At 40.6% G+C, this 27,302-nt stretch overlaps 1 protein-coding gene across 1 annotated transcript in view; it reads left to right on the top strand.

Annotated features, from left to right (window-relative positions):
• Positions 1–27,302, top strand: part of LOC124552276 (RE1-silencing transcription factor-like) — a 71,733-nt gene that overhangs the window by 21,054 nt on the left and 23,377 nt on the right. The window contains exons 5-7 of the mRNA XM_047126555.1: positions 6,086–6,277; positions 8,386–8,553; positions 23,950–24,189. Coding sequence (XP_046982511.1) covers positions 6,086–6,277; positions 8,386–8,553; positions 23,950–24,189 — 600 coding nt within the window. The remainder of the gene's footprint in view (positions 1–6,085; positions 6,278–8,385; positions 8,554–23,949; positions 24,190–27,302) is intronic.

Raw genomic sequence — 27,302 nt, 5'->3', positions numbered from 1 at the left:
TCCTGCTTTCTACGTCCTCCTCCTCCTCCCACCCCTCTCCCCCCTCCCCACCCCTTCTCTCTCCTCTTTCCCCTCTCTCTCCTCTTCCCTCCCCCCCCCCCCTCTCTCTCTCTCTCTCTCTCTCTCTCTCTCTCTCTCTCTCTCTCTCACTCCCATTCTCCATCTGCTCCTCCCACTCATCTGTCCAATTTCCTCTTCCCCCCTGTCCCTCCATCTCCTTCCCCTTTCCACCCTCTTGGTCCATCCCCTCCTCCTCCTTCCGCCCTGTCTCTTGCCCTTCCCACACCTCACCAGATCTCCCCCTCTCTGTCCATCTCCTTCTCCTCTCTCTGTCCATGTCCTCCTCCCCCTGTCTCTCATCTCCTTCTCTCCCTCTCTCTTGTTCATTTTCTCTCCCCCCTCCCCCCCCTCTCTATCCATCCCATCCTGCCCCCCCCCCCCCCCTCTCTCTCTCTCCCCATCAATCTCAACTTTCTACAGCCGTGCCCATCAGCACGTGCAATTCAGGTCGATAAAGCAGGCCGCTACTGCTTCACACAACACACCTATTGTGCAGGCCAACCTACTATATGTCAGAAGCTAAAAAACTGTTGTTTTCCGTATCTGTGGGAACTGGACGGTGCCTAACAGAGCACAGTGGTGCTATAAACTCATCTTTTGGTTGAGGACAGCTTTAGTTATATTCTAGCTGTGGAATGATTTTGCTGAAACACAGTTACCGAGTGCATCTAAAAAAGCTTGGCCAGCAAACCAGTATTAAAATGACAGCGTCTCTGTGCACATGGAGGGAGATGTGGAGAGAGATCACATGTGTTAAACACTAAACCGAAGTAGATTTGTCATCTGCTGCAAATCGCAAACTAAAAAGAGCTGTAGTTTTTTAGAACCAGTGCATGCTACAATCCTCTTTTCATTTCCCTGTATTTTCTTTATGGACCAGTCCTCAATATTTATGTAGACGTGCAAAGGGGTGCGATTATTTGATGTCATGTATGAACTTCTACACTTTGTTGTGAAAGCTAGTGTGCTCTGGAAGAACTTGTACATTTTGGAGGCTTTGTCTGTGCCTTAGTTTGATTACTAGCATGATGCTCTTATCTTGCATGTGGAAGTGGATTATACATTTATTTGTCTGTAAACAGACAAAAGAGACATAGAACTTAATAATTTGCTTTAAATGGTGGCAACTATTATGAGTTTGTGCCTAAAGATACACTAAAGAAAGTGCTTAGAAACATGTCTGATGCTGCACCTGCAGTAATAAATGATCTGTTTGGAAGGTAGTTTCCCAGACAATCTAATAGTAACACAAGTAACTATAAATTACAAGAAAGATGATGAGTTTAAAACTGAAAGCTATTGATCCATCTCAATCCTACATGCATTTTCTGAGGTACTTGAGAAAGTTATTAAACTAGACTAGTGGCAATCCTGAACTAACATGTGAGACTCAGAAGGGCTTTGTGAAAACAAGTCAACTTCAGTAGCCCTGGCACAGATAAAGGTGAAATAATAACTACCATAGAGAACAAGGAATACGTTAGTGAAGTGTTTGTCAATCTTGAAAAAGCATCACATTGCTACTTGACAAGCTGTGGAAACTGTGTACTAAACGAACTGGCTTTGAGTTGATATTGTTTTATGTGAGCAGCAGAAAACAATTTGGGTTGCTTGAAACAAATTGAAAAAAATTGAACTGTGACCTGCACTAGTGTAGTACTAGACAAAAATCAGAATACCAAGTCAGTAGCAAGAGAATAGCATTGTATGAAAAAAATGTACTTCATGCGAGGCTGAAACTAGCCAATGCCTTTCCTAAAATCTGATAGCTTTTCCTACTACCAAATTAAATGACCAAATAAAACAATTTTAGCAGAAAATCTATATTATTCTCTAGATGAGTTATGTCTTCATGAAAAATGGAAGGAAATATCTTCCTTTGGTTCGTAATGTTAGGTCAGCAGTTCCCAAACTTCTTCGATTCACAGACCCCTTCCACAATGATCTCAGTTGGGTGAACCACCCACTTTTAAATATACGTACAGAACACGTGCATAAAATTCAGTTCGAAGCGCGCACACACACACACACACACACACACACACACACACACACACACACACACTCTCTCTCTCTCCCTCTCTCTCTCTCTTATGACCACAGTCTCTGGCTGCTGAGGCTATTGTTGAAAATCAAACACCCGACAGCCATGTAACGATACCTTAGTCGGGTTGTGGTACTGCTGTTAATCTTGTTAGAACACAAAGAAGTTGGCAGACTGAATTTCCATTGTAGTGAAGTTATATGTATTCCTAACATTGTGAGTCTGGCCATAGCAGTCAGAGATTGTGGTAATGTGTGTGTGTGTGTGTGTGTGTGTGTGTGTGTGTGTGTGTGTTTTATCTATTTCCGACAAAGGCGTAGTTGGGTGAAACCTCACTTTCTGACAGCCTTTTTGTTGTGCCTATTTGTGTCTCAGCATCTCTGCTATATGGTGAGTAGCAACTATCCTTTTCATATGATTAAATTCCATCCTGGATTTTCCATTGTTTTATTGTGGTCATTATTATGACAATGCTGCAGAAGTTAAGAAAACAGTAATGAGCCCAAGCTCGGAACCTGCCATTATGGAAAAGAATTTTGCCAAACTCCTTGAAACCACAGGTTGTGAAACAGTGTGTTAGGTGATTCACAAGGAATATAAGGATAACAAAAAATTATAATACTGTTTCTTACATGTTAACAAACATATAATGTATTGATATGTGAAACTTGTCATTAAACTAAACATTTTAGTTTATAAGTTGTAAACATCAACGTTCTTACCCGGCACATTCAGAACAACAATCTGTACAATGTGCAGAAAGTGTATTATTCTAGGGATTCTTTTTGTTATTCTGTGTTAAAAAAATATTATCATTGTTATTAATTCACCAATAAGGAAATCCATCCCTCTGTCGGTGCTATCTATGTGTGGAATTTTTCTTCTCAGTATTTCACTTTGTTTTGTGGCTGTGCTATTGGAGTGAAGTAATCAGCTGATTGTCCTTTTAAGACTCAATTTATACATAATCTTCCTACTAGTTTGATATGAATAAAAAACAAAAGAACTATTTTTTGCAGATTGTTTCGGGCAGTAAAGAATGTGTTTGAAATCTTCTTATGTAATTTTTTTTTACCATAATATATTTTTGGGTGCTGTCGAAAATAATTTATATTTGACATCTACTGGAATGAGCTCATCCATCCTTTGTTGCTGTATCATGTTATACATCCATTTTCTTTTTTCTCTCATCGTTCATCAGTATCTTACTCCAACTTTAAAAGTCTAAAAGCTAGTTTATATGCCTGTTGACCACTCAAAAATATCGACTATGCTTTATTCTTTATGCAGGTTTGCTAATGGAATGAAGCAGTTGTCTTATTGTCATTTAAATCCAAATTTATGCACAATCTTCCAATGACTTGTCTAAGATCCAAAATATAAAATATATAACTGGATAGATAAAAAAACTACACTCATTGAGTAGTGTCAGAATAAAGCACATACAAAAGTTAAGTAAATGTGGAAGCTTTTTGAGTCAGTGGCCGCTTCTTGTGGCAAAAGGGTTGAAGGGGAAAGAAGTGGGACGAAGGAAAGTGACTGGCGAGGTTTAGGTGGAAATGGGAAGAGTTCAGAAAATTCATGCAAAACTCCGGGTCAGGGGAGTCTTACCAAATGGGTTGAGAAGAAAACACAGTCTCCAACAATCAGCCCTTCCTTCTCATCCCATATGGTTAAGTCTTCCCTGACTCTGGCTTCAATGAGACTTTTTGGCGCATCTCCCCATTTCCTAAACCTTGTTAGTTCTTTTCCTTCATCCCTCTTTCTTCCCCTTCAACCTTTTTGCCACAAGAAGGAGCCACTGGCTCCGAAGTCTTCCACATTTCCTTAACTTTTATATGTGGATTCTTCTTCTGTTACTTGAAGAATAGATTTATTTTATCTATCCAGTTATATTTTGAAAAACAGATATTTTTAATATTAAATATGTTGTCTTTGAATGGATTGCTTCAAACAATAGACAATAAATGTGAAATTTTCTTATCTTCTTTCTTTTACCACAATAAATTTTTTGGTGCCATTTAAAATCCTTTGTATTTCACACACATTACATGAGCTCATCACAGTTTGACTCATTTAAATGAATAAAAATGAGCTGACACATTGGTTGAGACACTGGACGTGCTTTCAGGAAGAGTAGCAGCCAAATCTCTGTGTAGCATACCTTATTCAGATTCTCCAATTTCTCTTGAAACTGATACAAGATTATGGTTTGAGTAGGATACAGCCAGTTTCTTTCCTCCTCCTCATCCAATTGGAGCTTAAGATTTTTTCTTTTCTTGGGTGAGGTGGGACTAGAGTAGCTTTCAGTAGGAAAGAGTGTGATTCCTTTTCCCGACATCCATCGGTTCATACAAATGTCTCGACGGTCACTTTGAAAAGGTTTCTCTTCCCTATACTTGTCTGATCCAAACTACTTTGCCAGCATCAATCTTTCCATTTGTTTGCAGTTTTCTGTCTGAATGTATAACAAGCTAACTTTTCCATTTCTGCATAATTAAAACTGTGTATAGTTTCTTTTAAAAATGACTGTCATGTTTTTCTTGGACTTTCTTCCCTTGTGACATTACTTCTGGGACATTTACAAGGAACTGGTTGTGTCATATTATTTTCCTAATCCACTTGTCTTCTTCTCTCCTTTATTGTCCTCACATGACTTTTCTTTGCCAATTCTTCGCAGGACTTCCTTGTCGGCTGTTTTGTCTCTCCACTTCAGCACGCGTCTCCAGCATCTTACCTCAAGTCCTTCAGGAGATGTCATTTCATTTTTGCTCATTATCCACATTTCCCAACCATAAAGTGCTATGCTCCAAATGCAGCTCATAACCATCTTTCTCCTCACTTCAGTATTTATGTTGCTTTTGATTCTCTACACTTTGTTTTATCTCTTCTATGCTTATTTGTCTTTAGCAATCGTACTTCCTAAATGTTTGCATCATCTAGTTTATTTTCTTTCTTCTAATGTTATTTCTTCTTGGAGTACACAAATATTTTCACTGTTTTTCTTCCATTGTGTCCTATCCTGTAGTACTATACCCATAACAGATTCTTCTGAGCTATCACAGCTATGTCATCTGCAAACCTAATTATCTGCATTCTTTCTCCATTTATTCTGTTAATTATATGATACTCTTTGCACTCATTTATTGTATGTTCCTGTAGTTTTTGAATAGGGATGTAGATGGATTGCATCCTTCTCTAACAGCCTAAAAGATTTCTAGCATCTTTTTACATGTTTCTTATCTTTACTAGTGGTGTTTGTCCTTTGTATATTTCTGTAATTACTCTCCTTTCTCTATAGTCAGATTTCACCAGTTTTAGAGCATCTGTAAGTGTGTTACAATTGGAAATGTCAAATACTTTTCTGATGCATATGAAAACTATGTAAATTTTTCTGTTGACCCTAAGTGTGTCTGAATTTATATTGCAAAAGTATAGAATAGCTTCTCTTGTGTGTCTGCCTTCTCAGAAGCCAATTTGGTATTCAGCTAAATTGGGTTCTGTTTAGTTCTTAAGGTGTCTGCATATAACTCTCAATAATATTTCTGAAGATTGAGATAAAATGCTCAAAGCCCTTTGTTTTTCACACATGGCTGCTTCATTCTTTTTGTAATTATCATCTTGTTTCTTTTCTTAAAGGCTCCATGGATAAGCTCATGCTCCACAATTGATGGCTTTATATTGATGTGGCATTAAACTCCAAACTTACTTCCATTTCTCAGCTTCTAACAATCTCACTCTTTGTTGAGATACTAAACCCTAATACTCTTTCCTTTCTCCTTAGATTAATCGAGTGGCTACTGTTACTGGATACCCATGTTGGTGTTTTTACTGTCAGTTCGGTATAATCTTTTGGGTTTATTACTTTGTGAATCTGGGTTACAGATATCGCAGTGAATACAGTTAAGAACTACATCCAAACTGAATAAATTTATTGTCGGTGTGGCCAAAAATGTTGAAATGTGATTAAAATCTTTGCAGCTTCAGTGCGTCCATTCGAGTGTGACAAGTGCTCCCAGACGTTCAAGCGGAAGGACAACTTGCTGCGGCACATCAAGTTGTCCCACAGCGAGACCGAGAAGGACGAGGAGTCACAGACTGTGGCAGGGGAGAGGAGTGTGGAGACAGAGAAAGTCCCGCCTCGAGAAAACCCTGCTCCCGCACACAATGAAGGTAATCTGGAGGATAATGTCAGTTATAGCTCGGATAAAAAAAACTTTGTAGCTGACAAACTGCTGTGAGCAGCCACACTAGGCAAGGCTGTATGTGTACCTACAAGTTGGCGGTGGCTGCTTCTTCCACTTTACTTGCAACTTCAATTGCAAAGTTATTTTAATCAGAGCACGTGCACTGTCACAAGTTCAGAAATTAATTGAAGTACAATCGTTCTCTGTACATCTCGGAAAGACTGACTAAATTCGTTAATGATTGAGAATATTTACAGCACTCTATTGGAATGTTTCCTCAGTCTTTATTTCCCTATTCGGGGTGAGGGGAACAGGCCATCGAAATAGTCCAGTAGTCAATCTGTAATTTCCACATCTAGGTTTCATCTTTCTCTTACTTTTTTCTTGTGGTGACTGTACAGTACCAATGCTGCGAGGAACCTGTTATTCAGCACCCTCAAACTGTGACACAACTCCTTCCCTGTGGACTTCGATCTGCTGTGTCGAAGATGCTGAAAGAGACTTTTCTTGCTCCAGTGGTATGACACACTCAGAGAAGTTCAAGTCAATGTATTTCCTATAATGTAAACTCTGACTGCTGTTAATGAATCAACTACACGTGCATTACAGTCCACCCAGATGTTGCCATGCGTCCATCTCACACGAGACTCAGAACAGTAGTACGATAAAAACATAACACCAATGCAGTGCCGATTCCTTTGGCGTGAAGGAGGTCACGTGCACTCCTTCTGTCACAGCTCCACAGGCCAAATGACTCCACCCAGCAGATAGAAGCGTCAGTCCGTCACTCGCATCACCAATAGCACAGGATCGCTACAATTCCGATCTGCTCAAACTATCAAGAAACCTCGTGAAAGTGGGGTGCTTCCTACGTACTAACTACCTTAAGCCACGAATGTCTTTTGTCAGCTGACAGATATCGAGGAGGTAGAACGTCTCATTCGATCAATAATGTTACACCTCACTATCACTAATTGAACTTTAACGTTAATTTTCCACAAATATCTTTTATTTTATTTTATAATATATATATATATTTTCTCTTTTTTTTCTTTCTGCCTTTTGAGAAGATGTGTCTTTATTTAGTTTAATATGACACAGTAGTTGCTTCCTTTGAAATTATCATAATGGAATGTAGTCGAATTAAGTCGGGTGATGCTGAGGGAATTAGATTAGGAAATAAGACACTTAAAGTAGTAAAGGAGTTTTGCTATTTGGGGAGCAAAATAACTGATGATGGTCGAAATAGAGAGGATATAAAATCTAGACTGGCAATGGGAAGGAAAGCGTTTCTGAAGAAGAGAAATTTGTTAACATCAAGTATGGATTTAAGTGTCAGGAAGTCGTTTCTGAAAGTATTCGTATGGAGTGTAGCCATGTATGGAAGTGAAACATGGGCGATAAATAGTTTGGACAAGAAGAGAATAGAAGCTTTCGAAATGTGGTGCTACAGAAGGATGCTGAAGATTAGATGGGTAGATCACATAACTAATGAGGAGGTGTTGAGTAGGATTGGGGAGAAGAGAATTTGTGGCAAAACTTGACTAGAAGAAGGGATCGGTTGGTAGGACTGTTCTGAGGCATCAAGGGATCACCAATTTAGTATTGGAGGGCAGCGTGGAGGGTAAAAATCGTAGGAGGAGACCAAGAGATGAATACACTAAGCAGTTTCAGAAGGATGTATGTTGCAGTAGGTACTGGGAGATAAAGAAGCTTGCACAGGATAGAGTAGCATGGAGAGCTGCATCAAACCAGTCTCAGGACTGAAGACCACAACAACAACAACAACAACATGACACTATCTGAGGAGAATGTTATATGTATTCCTGTGGGTGTTTCACGAATTTTAATGTATTGGGGTAGTTCTCACCTATTATATAAAGTTTTATACTCTGCTTGAATATCTATTATTTACTTTCACGGCCCATTCAGACTTTGAATCCTTCTTTGCTGTTAAAGACATGTCCTTATATTTCTTCTCTTATTTTCTTACTTCAGATATTCAGTTTGGAATTTGGTGCTGATTGTTAACAGAATCTAATTTGAAAAATATCACTAGTATAAATGCTCCTGGTATATTCTCTTTTTACACAGATGAGCATCCATATGCATGCAAAATGTGCGGCAAGTGCTTCGACAGCTCAGAAAACCTGAAAGTCCACCTGCAGCTACACAACGGAAGCCACCCCTATGAATGCCCAGTCTGCAGTTTGACTTTTTCGTACAAGGAGGACATGACGAAGCATATGCCAGTACACGATTGTGAGTATTTAAAGCCTTACAACCAATTATGAGGTTTGCAGCATAACTTGTTATTCCATTATAAGTTCACTAGTGTAATGTTACCTCAGTTGCTTCCTGGGAAATTGCCATATTTTACTTGCCAGTAGTTTAAATAAGGAAACATTATGAGTACATATTAACTAGATGAGAAAGAACCACTTCACAATTTATTTTCTCATTTTTTCCTTCTTCTGAATATGAAGAAAATGTGTTATAAAACATCTCAATTGTGTGGCATCTAACTTACTCAAAGTATACTCTTACAAACTGTATTTAGTATTTTGCATTTGGGTACAAAGAGTAGTTGTCCAACATGCTACATATAGTTGGTTGTCTGTGTGAGAGAAACAGTTCTTTTAGATTAACTCCACAATATTATTAGTATTCTTACAGTATGCTAATCATACCAGAAATTGCATCGTTTTAAAGCTCAGTGGTAAGTTAGCTGAAGTGAGCGGTATTCGTGGAATGAATACTGACTCGGCTTTTCCTTTTCTGCTTAATATTTCTAAATTAATGATGTTAATAAGCTTTTTTCTGAGGGCATACTGGGGACATTGAAAAGTTTAAAAACTTTGTTGGAAAGTTTACACTTTCATCTTCGTTCTTCATTGTGTCAGTGGTTTTATATATTTTCTTCTTCCTTACATATCGTGTACAAATACATGTTAAATACACTGAGGTTACAAAACTCATGGGATAGTGATATGCATATACACAGATGTTGGTAGTATCATGTACACAAGGTGTGAAAGGGCAGTGCATAGGCAGAACTGTCATTTGTACTCACATGATTCTTGTGAAAAGGTTTCTGATGTGTATTACGGCCACACAGTGGGAATTAATGTATTTTGAACATGAGATGGTAATTGGAGCTAGATACACGGGACATCCCATTTCCAAAATCGTTATGGAATTCAAAATTCCAAATTTCAAGGGTGTGCTGAGAATACCAGATTTCAGGCATTCCTCTAACATGGGTAAGGCAGTGCCCAACAGCCTTCAGTTAATGAACAAGAGCAGCAGCATTTGCATAGAGTTGTCAGTGCTAACAGACAATCAATACTGTGTGAAATAACCTCAGAATCAACGTGGGAAGTACGACAAATGTATGCATTAGGACAGCGCAGTAAAATCTGGTGTTAATGGGCTATGGCAACAGACAACTGACGCGAGTGCGTTTGCTAACAGCACGACATCTCTTGGAGTGCCTCTGCTGGGCTCGTGACCATATCGACTGACTCTAGTCGGCTGGAAAACTGTGGTCTGGTCACATGAGTCTCAATTTCAGTTGGTGAGAACTGACGGTAAGGTTTGAGTATGGTGCAGACGCCACAAAGCCATGGACGCAGATTGTCAATAATGCGTTGTGCAAGCTGGTGGTGGCTCCATAATGACTGGAAATGGTTATGTTTGGCTACTTGAAGACCATTTGCAGCCATTCATGCAGTTCGTGTGCACAAGCAACAATGGAATTTTTGTGGATGACAGTGTACCACATCACTGGATCACAATTGTTCACAATTGATTTGAAGAATGATGTGGCCATCCAGATTGCCTGACACGAACCCCATAGAAAATTTATGGGACATAGTTGAGTGGTGAGTTCATGCATAAAATCCTCTACTGGCAACACTTTCATAATTATAGTGGCAAAATAATGTCAGACACAATGTATCCTGTGGCTTCATTCATCTCGGTGTATGCTAAATATGTGTCAAATATATTTAACATGTGCACACATGGCAAAGCAATGGGCACAAAGCTCATTCTAAACCCCTCCGTTGATTTCAAGCAAATTTGGTACACATATTAGTTACAATCTGGAAAGAAATCCTGTGAGGGTAAGACCCAACAGCATTGTAATCGAATGAGCATAAATATGTGGAGAGAGAGAGAAGGGGGTAAGGGAGGGGGGGGGGGGGGAGGAGAAGGATGAGGAAGAAAACAGACGGCAAGGCATAAGGAGGAGGGGGCACAGATAGGCGAAAGAAGAGGTGGACAAGTAGAGGCAAAGGGGAAATGGACAGACAGTGGATAGAGGAGGAGATGGACAGAGAGAGGATAAAGGATGAGATGGGCAGAGATAGGGGAAAGGAGCAGATGAACTAATAGAATATTGGAATAAATCCATACCCAGGGACTAGAGACAAGTAAAATGTGGACTCCTTTTTTATATGATATTAAAAACAAAAAAACAAGAAAGTTCATTGACTTGGCCAGCCCAGCCACGTATGCACCGTTTCTGGCAGCTTTCACTTTACGTTATTAGGAGCAATGATTATTTCTCTCCATTTTGTATAAGAGGTCACTGTTCATGGTAGGAACCGGTTCTGGTGAGATTTAGCAAATGGCATTTGGATCCGAAGATGGGGTCTAGATGGACCATTGACATACCCTGTTAAGCTACCTGTACAATCCAGATGCAGACCCGACAAGGATATTATCAGTTAATATGCCAGGAAACGTTATGTAGCTCTGCAGAGTTATTGTTGCTTATTGGTCAATTTTTATACGAAATCTCAGTTCGTGAGCCTTAATGACGTGGAGATCAGCGTCAAGTAAAGTAGCTTTGATTTTGGCAGAGAACCGGGGAAACCATAGTTCACAGAAGTTAAGGTGTTGCCACGATGTGAAGCAGTTCTTCCTGATGCTGATGCCAGCTCTTAAAGATGTCACTGATAAATCCAGTGCTGTTTTTCTAAAAAAAGGTTTGAGGGTACTCCGACATAGGATATAATGCAGCGAAAATTACTTATAAAGGAAGCATGGGGTACCACCTGTCTGCTTTTAGCCATGAAGTCATCAACATATCGAACTACAAAAAAAAATGGTATCGGACTCTTCAGTTGACTTGACAGAAAGAAACCAGTTCTTCTTTTCTGGAACCACCTGAAGATGACACAGATATTTTAGCCCAAGGCTCTGCGATGTTCACGCCTTGTTTATTTCTTTCTATGTCTAAACGTTCTACTTCTTTGCAAATTCTGCAGCCAAGTTTTTTATTTGAAATGATCAACCAGTCATTTTTCTCACAAAATGCAATTTCTTGTTCCAAAGTCCAACATTCTGTACGATCATTTAATTTTCGATCATGCACACGTTCGTTCACTGCATTTTCACACGTAAGTTCAGTGCTCAGGTTTACAGTTCCACTTTCGTCATCCACTGATGTTGCACTTCCTGGCTTTTCACTCGCACGTGAACTATTGACAGTTTTTGGTTTTTTAGATGCAGGAGAACAAGTAAAATAGTTTAGCAGAAAACTAACAATCTCTCACCTCCAACTTAACTTACAAGTTGCAATGAAAGACAGGACACACTGTAAAACTTCGCACAACCAACAAGAACAGAAAAGCAAACGCGAACGAATAAAGAACAAGAAAACAAAGATGGTAATGAATCGTGAAGGATCATGGTAGCGGGACCATAGAGACATCTATTGGTAGCTCAGCGTTTGAGCGTACGCATATCCGTTCAGCACTACCATCGCCCACTACTAGCGGGCGAGGGCACTACGTGCTTGCCAAACTGGCTGCCAGCAATTCAGTTGTCAAGAACGGTTGCTGCGGCTTAGAAATGCTTGAAACAGTCAATGACATCGTTTTTCCCACCAAAAACTGCACTGGTATCATTCGTATTGCAATTACCAACGCTAAAAATGAAGTAAAAAATTTACGTTCCTGAAATAAATCATTGGCACTCTTCCAAATTTTCAACATCGTAAAAGAACTACTTTGTCGATGAAAAAGTTTAGGGGTACTCATCCCCCAGCGTTCCCCCAGAAAAACAGCACTGGAAAAATCTATACTGTGCCTGGGAGCCCTGGATTCTGGATGTTGAGAAATGCCTGTCAAACACGTGGTCCTGTAATGATAGATATCGAATGTGCGACTTTGTCGACTGAACGACTCCGGTGACGCAAGATACAGATACTGTTTACAGCGTTCATTAGAGCGATGGCAAAAGGTGGGAAGTTTATTAAGTCACAATTAATTGCAAATAAAAGTAGTTACTTTACTCATCAGCCGTGTCTTCGTCATGCACTATTCCTGGTGTTGTATAAGCTGCCAATAGCAATTCTTTTTACCCATAACCCAGATACACTCTTGCTGCGTCAGTCAGAAATATCGGGAGACCATCAGGTGGGACAATTTTTCGATGCAACTTCAAGATGTGGACTTATAGGTATTAAAAGCGGTAGAGCTCATCTTTAATTCTTATAGACCTCTCTCTTTTTATCAGTGGTTTCACAGATTTCCACAACTGTTTGACGTTCTTTGTGGACAGATGGATTGTCCGATGATACAAATTCAACATAGTGATTCACAAATCCTTATTTCTTTAAGATGTTGTACAATTTATAACTGTCTGTTATCACTTTTGTGCCTGGCTATATAAAGAGCCTTTTCAGATAGATATAGTTTCCGTTTCTCTTTCAATGATGCCAAATGCACAAATATTTTCAACTATGTTTTACGATAGTTGTCCTCTCTGGTATTTCCTAGTAAGTATATGCAGTTCATCTATTTTGACAACCTCGTTCATGATTGTGACTTAACAAACTTCTCGCCAGAAATTGCAGTAGTTGCACACAATTTTTTTTCAGAAGCTGTTGCTTGTAGCGTATAGTCTCTTATTCTACAAGATAGTAAAATGATGCTCTTCTCGATGGATAACGTGAAACTGTCAAACCGTGTGTTGTTTCTGATAGATGATCTCCTGTGACAATGGGTGCAGTACAATTGCAAAGGAAAATCAGCGCATGCATCTTTCTTGTGAAGATTCATGGAGCTGAGACCATGACATTCTACAATTCTTGCTATCCCCAAGTAGAAGCAATCCGAAGTCCGAACGAAATTTCACACAACTTTCCACACTACATAACTGAGGAATAACATTTCAGTGTGTGAGACTACCCCACTCTCGAAACTGCAGTGCTGTCAGGCATGCTATTCATAACTGAACATGATAGACTATGTTCTGCTGACAACATGCTAAATATTTACTGTAATTCGCACCACTAATCACGTGGTTGCCATAACAGGCCCCCAGTTTGTTTGCAGGTTTTGCCCTCAAAATAAAAGTAGTTTTGTGGGCGAGGATGAAGTTGGCAAGGTTGAGGATAAATGAGGTTTTATGGAGACCAATTCAGCATTGGAAGGATTCTATTGCTTAGAGATCATGTGTGCATGATATATCCTTTTAGAGTGAGATTGTGTCGGTAGTGACTAAGAAGGTTCCACATGGGAAAGAGTCAGAATGGATTAAAGATGTTCTTGATAGTGGATGGTGCCTCTTATGGACAACTGGAGGCTCTACACTATAGGATTGCGGTGCTTGTATACCAGTGTGTTTGGTAAGGGCTTTGAGGTGTGCTGGGACAGTTGGGATGATTGTTTTAGTATATTTCAGGAAGAAGGTAAAAAGCAGGGATGTGTCAGTTAGGAGTAGTATGAAGTTCTATGGAAGTGCTGTGAATCAATATGGGAAGCACAGAAATATTAGGATTTTCTGTGGCTCACAGTGGGTGGAAGGAATGGGTCAAAAGAAATAGTTTTGTATGTCAAGGTTGGACACAGCTGTTGAGCTGCTTTGCCACATTCTCCTTAAGATCAAATACCACATTAGTGGAGCCTTTGCCAGTACTGAGGATGATAATATAGTTGTCTACCTCCAGGTCATGGAGAGTTCAGGACTCGACTCGAGTAAGGTTTGAAGTTTCAGTGATATTTTTCAGATAGAATTCAGAGATGATGCTGGAGCTGAGGAATTTCTGAAATACTTGGAGTGAATGGTTTTTGCAATTTGGATTGGAACTGTTCTACACAGGAGAGCTCCAAGTCCTTAAGCATTTATATAGAAGGCAAGCTCAATGTCAAATATTCAGTGACGAGGACAAAGATGTAGAGCACAAATGGAAAAAAAATCAAAACCATCATTGAATATGCCTTAGAGTAGTATGTTCTGAGCAAGGTCTGAAGGGATGGGAAAGAACCATCATGTTTTAATACTTGTGTCACAAAACTGTTCAGTTAACAAAGAGAACTTCATATCAGATTCAAGAGAAATCAAAACCTAACTGACAAAGGTATGATGAATGAAGCAAAAATGAGCATAAGGAGAGTAAAGAGAGATGCGTTCAGTGACTTTGAAAGTAAAAATTCTCTCAACCAATCTGAGTAAAAACCTTAAGACATTTTGTCTTTTGTAAAATCAGTAAGCATTTCAATCATCATACGAATGTCAAAATGGCAGACATTGAGATAACTGATTGCAGAAGAGAAAAGCAACTACAGTTGCTTAGTAGTCAAAAGGCATCAGGACCAGATGAGATAACTACAAGATTCTACAAAGAATATGCAAAAGAACTTGCTTCCCTTGTAACAGCAGTTTATCTTAGTTTGCTGGAACAATGAAGGGTACCTACTGACTGGTAGAAGGTGCAGGTCATTCCTGTATATAAGGAAGGCTGTGGGACAGAAGCGCACAATTATAGACCTATATTGTTGATATCACACTGTTTTTAGAATTATGGAACATGTTTTATGCTCAAGAATTACATCGTCTATTGAAGAACAAAAATCTTCTTTATTAAGATTAACATGGATTCCACAAAGAGAAATCTTGTGAAACTCAGGTTGCTGTGTTCCTCCATGAGATCCAAAACACTGTGGAATACAGTGCTGACCTGTGTCCCTTGACTACAGGAAGGTTTTAACACTGTCCTGGGCAGCTGTTTAGTGAAAAAAATATGAGCTTATCAAATAATGGACCAGATTTATGACTGGATTGAAGACTCCCTTGCAGGTAGAACTCAATCTTAATCGCTCTTAATGGAAAAAGTCGACAGGTGGAAAGGTAATTTCCACAGTAACCCAAGGAAGTGCAATAGAACTGTTATTGTTTACAATGTATGTAAATGATTTAGTAGAAAGTGTTGGATGCTTTTCTAGACTGTTTGCAAATGGTTTGTTTGTCTGTACGAAAGTAGCTACGCCAGAAGACAGATATCAATTTGCAGAATGACCTGTAGAGCATTGATTGATGGTGCAGGCTCTGGCAGTTGAATCTGAGTGTAAATAAATGTAACATGTTGTGCATGCACATGACAAGAAAGCCACTACAGTAAAACTATGGTATTGATGAGAAACTGCCAGAAGTCTTCTTCTTCGGTTATCAACCCACAGGTTGGTTGGCAGCAGCACGCCATTCCGTTCTTTTGTCAACTTTCTTCTTCATATCTGCATAGGTCTGGCACCCGATGTCATTTATTACTTGTTGAATGTAGCTTAATCTAGGTCGTCCTCGGCGAGTTCTTCCTTCAATGATTCCTTCTAATATTCTCTTAATGAAATTGTTATGCCGTAAAATGTGACCTATGAAGGTTATTCTTCTTTTCTGTATATTTCGCCAAAGAGATCTGTTTTCTTTCACTCTTCTGAGGACATCTTCGTTTGTAGCCTTGTCTCGCCAGCTGATTTTTTCCATTCTCCGGTAGCACCACATTTCGAATGCCTCTAATCTTCTCTTTTCTTCTTTTCCACTAGTCCAAGTTTCACATCCGTAAAGGGCTGTACTCCACACATAGGTTTTCATGACTCTCTTTCTTACGTCTAAACTAACATTTCTACTCGTCAGTAAGTTTCTTTTTCCATTGAATGCTATTTTGGCAAGTTGTATTCTGTTTTTAATGTCACTTTTGCTCCTTCCATCTGCTGTTATTTTGCTACCTAAGTAGTTAAATTCTGTAACCTGCCCTAGTTTCTCTCCCTTTATTGTTATTCGTATGGGTTCATTGTAGTTCAGGGCGCCACTCACCATCACTTTAGTCTTTTTCTTATTTATTTTCATTCCATACTGTTCTTTTAAGGTGTTTTCCATTTCATTGAGTGCGGCTTCTAAATCTTCTTTCCTTTCTGTAATTATGGCGATATCATCTGCATATCGCAACATATCTATTTTCATTCCGTTAAGTTTTATTCCTACTTCAATATGCCAGAAGTAGCTACTGTAAATTTTCTAGCTATACCTATCCATAGTAACTTAAGTGAAATGACCACTTAAAACAAATACACAACTGGCCATTAAAATTGCTACACCACGAAGATGACATGCTACAGACGCAAAATTTAACCAACAGGAAGAAGATGCTGTGATATGCAAATGATTACCTTTTCAGAGCATTCACACAAGGTTGGCGCCGGTGGCGACACCTACAACATGCTGACATGAGGAAAGTTTCCAACCGATTTGTCATACACAAACAGCAGTTGACCAATGTTGACTGGTGAAACGTTGTTGTGATGCCTCATGTAAGGAGGAGAAATGTGTACCATCACGTTTCCGACTTTGATAAAGGTTGGATTGTAGCCTATCGCGATTGCGGTTTATCATATTGCAACACTGCTGTTCGCGTTGGTCGAGATCCAATGACTGTTAGCAGAATATGGAATCGGTGGGTTCAGGAGGGTAATACGGAACGCCGTGCTGGATCCCAACGGCCTTGTATCACTGGCAGTCAAGATGACAGGCATCTTATCCGCATGGCTGTAATGGATCGTGCAGCCACGTCTCGATCCCTGAGTCAACAGATGAGGACGTTTGCAAGACAACAACCATCTGCACAAACAGTTTGACGAGATTTGCAGCAGCATGGACTATCAGCTCGGAGACCGTGGCTATGGTTACCCTTGACGCTGCATCACAGACAGGAGCGCCTGCGATGGTGTACTCAACGACGAATCTGGGTGCACAAATGGCAAAACGTCATTTTTTCGGATGAATCCAGATTCTGTTTACAGCATCATGATGGTCGCATCCGTGTTTGGCGACATCGCGGTAAACACACATTGGGAGCATGTATTCGTCATCGCCATACTGGCGTATCACCTGGCGTGATGGTATGGGGTGCCATTGGTTACACGTCTCGGTCACCTCTTGTTCGCACTGATGGCACTTTGAACAGTGGATGTTACATTTCAGATGTGTTACGACCCATGGCTCTACCCTGCATTCGATCCCTGCGAAACCCTACATTTCAGCAGGATATTGCACGACCGCATGTTGCAGGTCCTGTACGGGCCTTTCTGGATACAGAAAATGTTCGACTGCTGTCCTGGCCAGCACATTCTCCAGATCTCTCACCAATTGAAAACGTCTGGTCAATGGTGGCCGAGCAACTGGCTCGTCACAATACGCCAGTCACTACTCTTGATGAACCGTGGTATCGTGTTGAAGCTGCATGGGCAGCTGTACCTGTACACGCCACCCAAGCCCTGTTTGACTCAATACCCAGGTGTATCAAGGCCATTATTACGGCCAGAGGTGGTTGTTCTGGGTACTTATTTCCCAGGATCTATGCACCCAAATTGCGTGAAAATGTAATCACATGTCAGTTCTGATATAATATATTTGTCCAATGAATACCCATTTATCATCTGCATTTCTTCATGGTGTAGTGATTTTAATGGCCAGTAGTGTAGAAGGAAATGCAGATGCTAGACTGAGCTTTGTAGGAAGAATTTTAAGGAAATGTGACTCAATCATAAAGAAATGTAACTCATCCATTAAGGAAGTGGCATATAAGGCACTTGTTCAACTGGTTCTTGAGCATTGTTCGTCAACATAGGACCCTTACCTGGTAGGCCTGATAGGAGAGAGAGAGAGAGAGAGAGAGAGAGAGAGAGAGAGAAGATTCAATGAAGAGCGGCACTTTCCATTGCGTGATCATTTAGAGAGATGCTCAACAAATTCTAGTGGCAGACTTTACAGGAAAGGCATTGAGCATCAAGGAATGGATTACTATTGAAATTTCTAGAGAGCACTCTCCGGGAAGAGTCCAACAACATATTGCTTCCTCCCACATATGTCTTATGTAATGATGGTAACAAGAAAATTTGAGAAATTAGAGCTAATACAGATGCTTACCAACAATCGTTCTTCCCATGCCATCTGTGAGTGGAACAGGGAAGGATGGAATAGTTAGTGGTACCAAAAGTACCCTCCACCACACACCATTAAGTGGCTTGCAGAGTATAGTGTAGATGTAGATGTAGAACGTGGAACATGACAGCCAGAAAGGTCGTGTGTTAAAATTTAATTTTCTTTCTATTTTTAAAAAAATAATTTTTTAATGCCTAGATTGCATTTATATAACACAATTAAAATATGATGACTAACTATTTTCAGCTGTAAGTAATAACTATTGTCAGATCTGTAAACAAGCAATATACAGAAAATTACCTTAGAAAAACCATTTTACAACCTAATAAGAAAGGTAAAATCATTTGAAGAAAGCACAAAGTACAGATGCAACTAACAACTATGGTAGAAAATGGCAGTATATAACATCATATTGTAACATCATATATACGAGGGTTGTACCAAAAGTAAGGTTCCCAATGAGCTACAGCCTCGGGGGAAGGTGCTAGGCTAAATCTGACAACAGTTCTGTGCGCAGTGGTTCATACACTCTCGAGCTCGCCCGTCTACGATTCGCTACGTCACTCAGTGGCTTGGCAGGCGTCAGAGATGCAAGGGTTGATCGCCGCTCCCACCAAGTACGAGGTTCGAGCAGTACTCTGGTTTCTCCACACAAGGAAGTTACCGCCTGTGGAGATTCATTGGCAACTGACTGAGGTTTATGGTGAAGAGTGCATATGCTTTCAGCACGTGCGCAAGTGGTGTAGGGCTTTTGCTGAGGGTTGCACAGAAGTTGACAATGAAGAATGGGGTGGAAGACCACTGGTTTCAGATGCGACTGTCCATTAGATCAACAGTGAGATGCTCAAAGACAGGACGATCACTGTCCGTGAACTTGTTGAACGCATTCCTGAAGCTTCCCATGGCACAGTTGGAAGAACTTTAACAGAAAAGTTGGACTATCGCAAGGTATGTGTTTGCTGGGTCCGCGAGCAGAAGTCACACACTTCCTCAACGGGTTGGCAAGAGACTTCTTTGACTTAGGAATACAAAAACTGGAGCACTGCCTTCAAAAGCGTGTTGAAAAAAATGGAGGCTGTTGAAAAATAGAAAAAAGTGTAAGCTTTTCAACGACGTGTAAATTAATGACATTAAACCACGTTTTCTTTTTGTAAAAAATATGGGAACCTTACTTTTGGTATAGCCCTCATAGAAAGTGAACATGCATCACTGTTGACTTTACAGTGTCACACTGACAAAAAAAATTTTAATGCTTTTAGTATAAACTACCGTGCATGTATTAAATGCAGGTTAAACATGAACTGGCTGTAACAGTAATAATCATCATGCAATTACGTGCATCTGCGTAGAAAGCAATACAACTAAGAAATTTGGTGCTAACAGCTACAACAAAACTGAGCCAGGATTCTACACATATAGGAATATGCATAAACGCACAAATAGGCGCATCTTAGTAATTTTTTAGTGACTGAAGGAGGATTCATTAGAAGAATAAAAACTCTATCATTCTTACTAAAAATGTAAACACATGCAGTATAAATTTCATATATGACTGTAATTTGAAATTGAACATACAAGACTCAAGTGTTAATTGAATGTCATAAAAACATATTGGAGGGCTATAATTAAAGTCCAGCTAGTCATGGATGTCCAGTGTGAACTGTAATTACTGTATGGCCACAAAACTTGGTGGATACAGTAATGTATTAATGCAAAACCAATTTATGCTAAAGCAAGTGATTCCACCTACGTATTTTGTGTTTTCTTCAAACAATTTTATCTCAAATATTATGTTGTAAAGAGCTTAGGTCATTTCTGTGTTTTGCTTGTTTACAGTGCCGAATATGTTGTTACTTACAATCAAAACCAGCTAGTCATCGTATTTTAATTGTCTTACATAAATATGATCTAGGCGTTAAAAAATTTTTGTAGAACAATCTTTTAAATTTTAAAAAAATTACGTAGAGATTGTGTTCTCCATTCCCAATAATATCGGGCATTACTAAAATGTTTATAGTCTATCAGTTACCTTCTGTTGCAGTTTCTCTGCACAAAGGAGATTTCCCAGCATTAGACTTGCTTATGCACAGCACACTAGTCTGCGAGACAGGAAGGTCGGCTGGCCTATGTGCTGGATTAATGACCAAGGGCATATACAGTGACCATCCTAGGTGCGGTTTTTAGGCAGTTTTCGAAGCTGGTTTAGGCAAATGCTGTCCACTTTGGACAGTACAAATGCAAATTATGTTCCAGTATAATTAAAACTGTAGTTCATTCTGAATCACAATTATTAAACCCAAATCCCATAAGTGTGTTCTGTGTAGCAATAATAAATTTTGAGTTCCTTGACAGACAAAGATGTCGCCTGCAGGAGCTTCACTTAAAACTCGTCAATATTCAACGTAAAACAGAAATCACTGATGTTCTTACTCAAATTTACATGCAACTTTCAATAGTTTCACCACCTAAAAATTTTTAATCCACATGATAGCAATTGAGTACTTATTGCACGATTATTATTGCATACTTAGGGAAAAAGCATTACCTTTACGGGCTTATGTAAGAAATCACTCACAGGTTAGAAACTGGAAATGAAATTAGAAGACGAACATCACCCGGAAATGCTATCACACTTACCAGCTACTTATACTGAAAATAATTGTTTGAAGAGAAAGAGAAAACATTCTTTAAGAAGTGCATTGTGTTTTGCAAGAAGGGAGAGAGCACAAATATGGAAAGTTCAGATCTTTAGATTTCAGATTGAAGATTATTCCTGTGAAGCCTAACAGACAAGCACAGTGAGGTGACAAAAATCATGGGATACTGTGTCAGACCACCACCTTCCTCAAATAGTGCAGCAACTTGACACGTCATACACTCAACAAGTATTTGGAAGCCCCTGCAGAAATATCGAGCCATGCTGCCTCCATAGCTCTCCGTAATTCCGAAGGTATTGCCAGTTCGGGATTTTGTCCATGAACTGACCTCTCGATTATATTCCATAAATGTTAGATGGAATTCATGATGGGTGATCTTGGTGGCCAAATCATTTCCTCAAACTGTCCAGAATGTCCTTCAAACCAATTGTGGTCAGGTGACAGACAGCACGTTGTCGTTTCTAAAAATTCCATTGCTGTTTGGGAACAAGTGCACGAATGGCTCCAGATGGTCACCAAGCAGCGGAACATAACCAAGACCCAGTACATTCTGTTGTGACTTGGCAAGACAGCCAAGCCACTATGAGGTGAAGCCGAAAGTCACGTGTTAAAGCTCACGCAGGCTGGCGTGAGGTCTGGAAAATGACAAGGTCTTTATAGTAGCAAAAATAGTACGTAGCTTTTGGAATACTTAACTTTAATCCATAATTGGTGAACATCTGTCTGACGGTACAAGCATCACAAGATAAGTAGCAAATGATAATGGCGCCTTGCTAGGTCGTAACAAATGACGTAGCTGAAGGCTATGCTAACTATCGTCTCGGCAAATGAGAGCGTAATTTGTCAGTGAAACATCGCTAGCAAAGTCGTCTGTACAACTGGGCCGAGTGCTAGGAAGTCTCTCTAGACCTGCCGTGTGGCGGCGCTCGGTCTGCAATCACTGATAGTGGCAACACGCGGGTCCGACATATACTAGCGGACCGAGGCCGATTTAAAGGCTACCACCTAGCAAGTGTGGTGTCTGGTGGTGACACCACACATTCCATGTAAACAGAGCCCACACCATTATGGAACCATCATCAGATTGCACGTGCCTTGTTGACAACTTGCATCCATGGCTCTGTGGGGTCTGCATCGTACTCATAACTTACCATCAGCTGAAATCAGGGCTCGTGTGACCAGACCACAGTTTTCCAGTCATCCAGGATCCATTCGATTTGGTTACGAGCCCAGAGAAGTGCTGCAGGCAATGTCGTGTTGTTAGCAAAGGTATTCATGTCGGTTGTCTGCTGCAGTAGCCCGTTAATGCCAAATTTCACCACACTTTCCTAATGGATACATTTGTTGTTTGTCCCACATTGAGTTATGTTGTTATTTCATGCAGTGTTACTTATCTCTTAGCATCGACAACTCTATGCAAATGCCATTGCGCTCATTGGTCATTAAGCGAAGGCCATCGGCCACTGTGTAATCTGTGGTGAGGGGTAACACCTGAAATTTGGTATTCTCAGCACATTCTGGGTGCTGTGAATCCCAAAGTAATGAATTTCGAAAACGGAATGTCTCGTGCATCTCGCTCAAGCTACCATTGCGTGTTCAGAGTATGTTAACCCCCACCAAGCGGCCATAATCACATTGGAAGCTTTTTCACATGAATCACTTGACTACAAATTAAACCTCCACCACTGAACTGCCCTTTTATCCCATGTGCATGTGATACTACCGCCATCTGTATATGTGCATGTTGCTATCCCATGCCTTTTGTCACCTCAGTATACAATTGGGGATACTGAAAAGAGTTGATAAATGTATTATTTCCTGTTCTAACTAGCTAAAAGGAGGTTCCACAAACTTGGTGTCAAGTGATTCCTGTCCAATATAGGTACATAAAATCTTTTCCTTTATTTATATACTGTGACATTATTCTTTAGCTAAAAAGCACTGTATATCTTTTGTAGAAACTAATTCAGAAATTTTACTGACATTTTTAGAACATTATTGGTTGTTGTTGTTGTTGTTGTTGTTGTTGTTGTTGTTGTCTTCAGTCCTGAGACTGGTTTGATGCGGCTCTCCATGCTACTCTATCCTGTGCAAGCTTCTTCATCTCCCAGTACTTACTGCAACCTACATCCTTCTGAATCTGGTTATTGTATTCATCTCTTGGTCTCCCTCTACGATTTTTACCATCCACGCTGCCCTCCAATGCTAAATTTGTGATCTCTTGATGCCTCAAAACATGTCCTACCAACCGGTCCCTTCTTTTTGTCAAGTTGTGCCACAAATTCCTCTTCTCCCCAATGCTATTCAATACATTATTGGTAAGTGCTTCCAATAAGTTGCTTTCTTCATAAATTTTTCTCCTCTACAAACCCTTTGCAGACTGTTACGATATTGTGAAAAGGATAGTTGCTACTCACAACAGAGCGGAGATGCTGAGTCTCAGGGCTGAGACTGCAGTCGTGTGTGTGAGTTGCGTTTGCATGAGTACATATGTGTGTGATTGTCGTCTAATTTTGATGAAGGCTTTACTGCGCAAAAGTTATATTTGTGACAGTCTTTTTTTATTGTATTGTACCTATCTGTGACTCAGCATCTCCACTATATAGTGAGTAGCAGCTTTCGTTTTCAAATATTGTTACATTCCATCCTGTATTTTCCATTGTTCGATCTTTGCAGACTGTTAGCCACATATGGCAAATATGGAGCTAACTTTATGCAAAGTGGATATTAATGAAATGGTCATATTTGTAATTACTTTTTCCCTCTTCCACAGCAAGCACAGTGGAACCAGGAGAGGAGAAAACTGCAGAAAAAGCAAGAGAGGAACCTACCAAATGTGCTGGACCTGAAAGCAGTACTGCAGCTGAGACTGTCCTCACAGATTCCAGTATCGTTCCCAGTCCTGTGAATAGAGCAGCAATGGCAAATAACTCGATGTGCATCAGTACTGTCACTGCAACGCATGGAAATGACGGAGGAACTGAGTATTCACAGGCAACACCCATGTGTACAGGTAATTTGTCTACTACAGTGTTGACTGTATGGTATATTCGTCATCTGACAGTGGTAGATAACATCAAAGGTACTTTAGGGTGGTGGGGGAGGGGGAGGGAGGGGAGAGGAATGTATAAACAAGGCCACATGCTGCTATACACTTCCATTTATGAGATGGCTGTCCATCAAACATGTTTTGTAGATTTGCACATTTCTTGGCAGAATTCATAACAGTCTGCAAAACTGTCGAGGCTTTCACATCCATTTGTTGAGATATTGCACGTTGCCTTTCATCTCAAGCTCTTTGGCTGATGTTTGTTTAGGGATTTTTTCTGTCATTTCAACACCACGAGTGGCTGGCATTGTCAGAGATTTATGCTCCATTGCTGATGGCAGACTGGGGTTGAGTCTACAGCCAGAGATAATACACTGATGGGAAAAACATTCCTACACCAATAAGGAATTGTGTGATATACAGGACATAAAATCCCATCTGAGGCCTGCAATCATTTTATGTTAATAATTGGCAACGAATGCTGTACAATTGCAATAAAGTCATGAGATGTTCAATTGACTCTTTTATTAGAACATGTTACGTGTTTCGGGATTACACCCATCTTCATACCTCTGTTATAAAAAAGTACAAAACGTAAGAGAACAGCGCATTCAACATGTCTCAACATTACAGAAAATGAGATTGGGTCATACGAGTTACATACCACAAACTTCAATTCCTTCCTAACCAACCAGGTGTTCAACCTTGACAACTCAAAGAATAAAGAATGCTATAGCTTCATTTACAGGAACCATAGTAAACAACGAGACTACATAAAAGCTGCCTTTGTTTACATAATTTCTCTCTACAAGAGAACATAATTTTTCCTCTGTTTTACTACTTTGCACAATTCTTCTTTTAAGACAATTTTGCCAGAATGCGGGTCAGTGTGATACGAGTATGTGCCATTTACTAACTGTGTCCCAGAACATTTGAGAATATTTTAGAACATTTGAAGATATTAAAGAAAGAAATGTATACACTGAAGTGAGAAAATTAATGGGATACCTCCTAATATCATGTCAGACTTACTTTTGCATGACATAGTGTAGCAACTTGACATGGCACGGGCTCAATAAGTCATATGAAGTCTACTGCAGAAGTGTGTACCCATGCTGCCTCTACAGCTGTCCAGATTGCAAAGGTGTTGCCAGTAAAAGATTTTGTGCACAAACTGACCTCTCAATTATGTCCCATAAATGTTCGATTGGATTCGTGTCGGGCGATTTGGGTGGCCAAATCATTAACTGGAACTGTCCAGAATGTTCTTCAAACCAAACGCACACAATTGTGGCTCGGTGACGTGGTGCATTGTCATTCGTAAAAATGCATCATCGTTTGGGAACATGAAGCCCACAATGGTTACAAATGGCCTTCAAGCAGCCAAAAATAATCATTTCCAGTCAGCAATTGGTTCAGTTGGGCCAGAGGAACCACTCCATTCCACGTAAACACAGCCCACACCGTTATGGAGCCATCACCAGCTTGCACAGTGCTTTTCTGACAAAATGGGTCCACGGCTTCATGGGATCTGTGCCACACTCGAGCCCTACCATCAACTCTTACAAGCCGAAATTGGGTCCTGTCTGACAATGCCATGGTTTTCCAATTGTTTTAGGGTCCAACTGACATGGTCACAAACCCAGGAGAGATACTGCAGGCAATGTCATGCTGTTGGTAAAGGCACTCGCATTACTTGTCTGCTGCTGTAGCCCATTAATGCCAAATTTTGCTGCACTATCCTGAGGGATACTTTTGTCATATGATGATGATGAGGTCCCGTACTCTGAGGAGTGTAGGGGATGATGCGGAAGACCCGCATTGCCGACTAGGCAAGGTCCTAGCAGAGGTGGTTCTCCATTGCCTTCCTCCGACCGTAATGGGAATGAATGATGGATGATGAAGACGACACAACAACACTCAGTCATCTCGAGGCAGGGAAGATCCCCGACCCCGCCGGGAATCGAGCCTGGGACCCCATGCGCAGGAAGTGACAACGCTACCGTAAAATCACGAGCTGTGGACATTTGTCATATATGAAACTTCCTGGCAGATTAAAACTGTGTGCCGGACCGAGACTCGAACTCAGGACCTTTGCCTTTCGCGGGCAAGTGCTCTACCAACTGAGCTACCCAAGCACGACTCACGCCCCGTCCTCACAGCTTTACTTCTGCCAGTACCTCGTCTCCTACCTTTCCAAACTTTACAGAAGCTCTCCTGCGAACCTTGCACTCCGAGTTCGAGTCTCGGTCCAGCACACAGTTTTAATCTGCCAGGAAGTTTCATGTCAGTGCACACTCCGCTGTAGAGTGAAAATTTCATTCTAGAAACATCCCCCAGGCTGTGGCTAAGCCATGTCTCCGCAATATCCTTTCTTTCAGGAGTGCTAGTTCTGCAAGGTTCGCAGGAGAGCTTCTGTAAAGTTTGGAAAGGTAGGAGACGAGGTACTGGCAGAAGTAAAGCTGTGAGGACGGGGTGTGAGTCGTGCTCGGGTAGCTCAGATGGTAGAGCACTTGCCCGCGAAAGGCAAAGGTCCCAAGTTTGAGTCTCGGTCCGGCACACAGTTTTAATCTGCCAGGAAGTTTCATGTCAGAGCACACTCCGCTGTAGAGTGAAAATTTCATTCTAGAAACATCCCCTAGGCTGTGGCTAAGCCATGTCTCCACAATATCCTTTCTTTCAGGAGTGCTAGTTCTGCAAGGGTCGTAGGAGAGCTTCTGTTAAGTTTGGAAGGTAGGAGACGAGGTACTGGCAGAAGTAAAGCTGTGAGGACGGGGCGTGAGTCGTGCTTGGGTAGCTCAGTTGGTAGAGCACTTGCCCGCGAAAGGCAAAGGTACCGAGTACGAGTCTCGGTCCGGCACACAGTTTTAATCTGCCAGGAAGTTTCATGCCAGCGCGCACTCCGCTGTAGAGTGAAAATTTCATTCTAGATTTGTCATATATCCCTCATGTATTTATGCAGTTATTTCATGCAGTGTTGCTTGTCTGTTAGCACTGACAACTCTATGCAAATGCTGCTCCTCTCGGTCGCTAAGTGAAGGCGTTGACTACTGTGTTGTCCATGTTGAGAGGTAATG

Source organism: Schistocerca americana, chromosome 10, assembly GCF_021461395.2.
Source record: "Schistocerca americana isolate TAMUIC-IGC-003095 chromosome 10, iqSchAmer2.1, whole genome shotgun sequence".
Taxonomy (NCBI): domain Eukaryota; kingdom Metazoa; phylum Arthropoda; class Insecta; order Orthoptera; family Acrididae; genus Schistocerca; species Schistocerca americana.
Note: the sequence above shows the minus strand (reverse complement) of the source record. Positions and strands in the feature narration are given on the sequence as shown.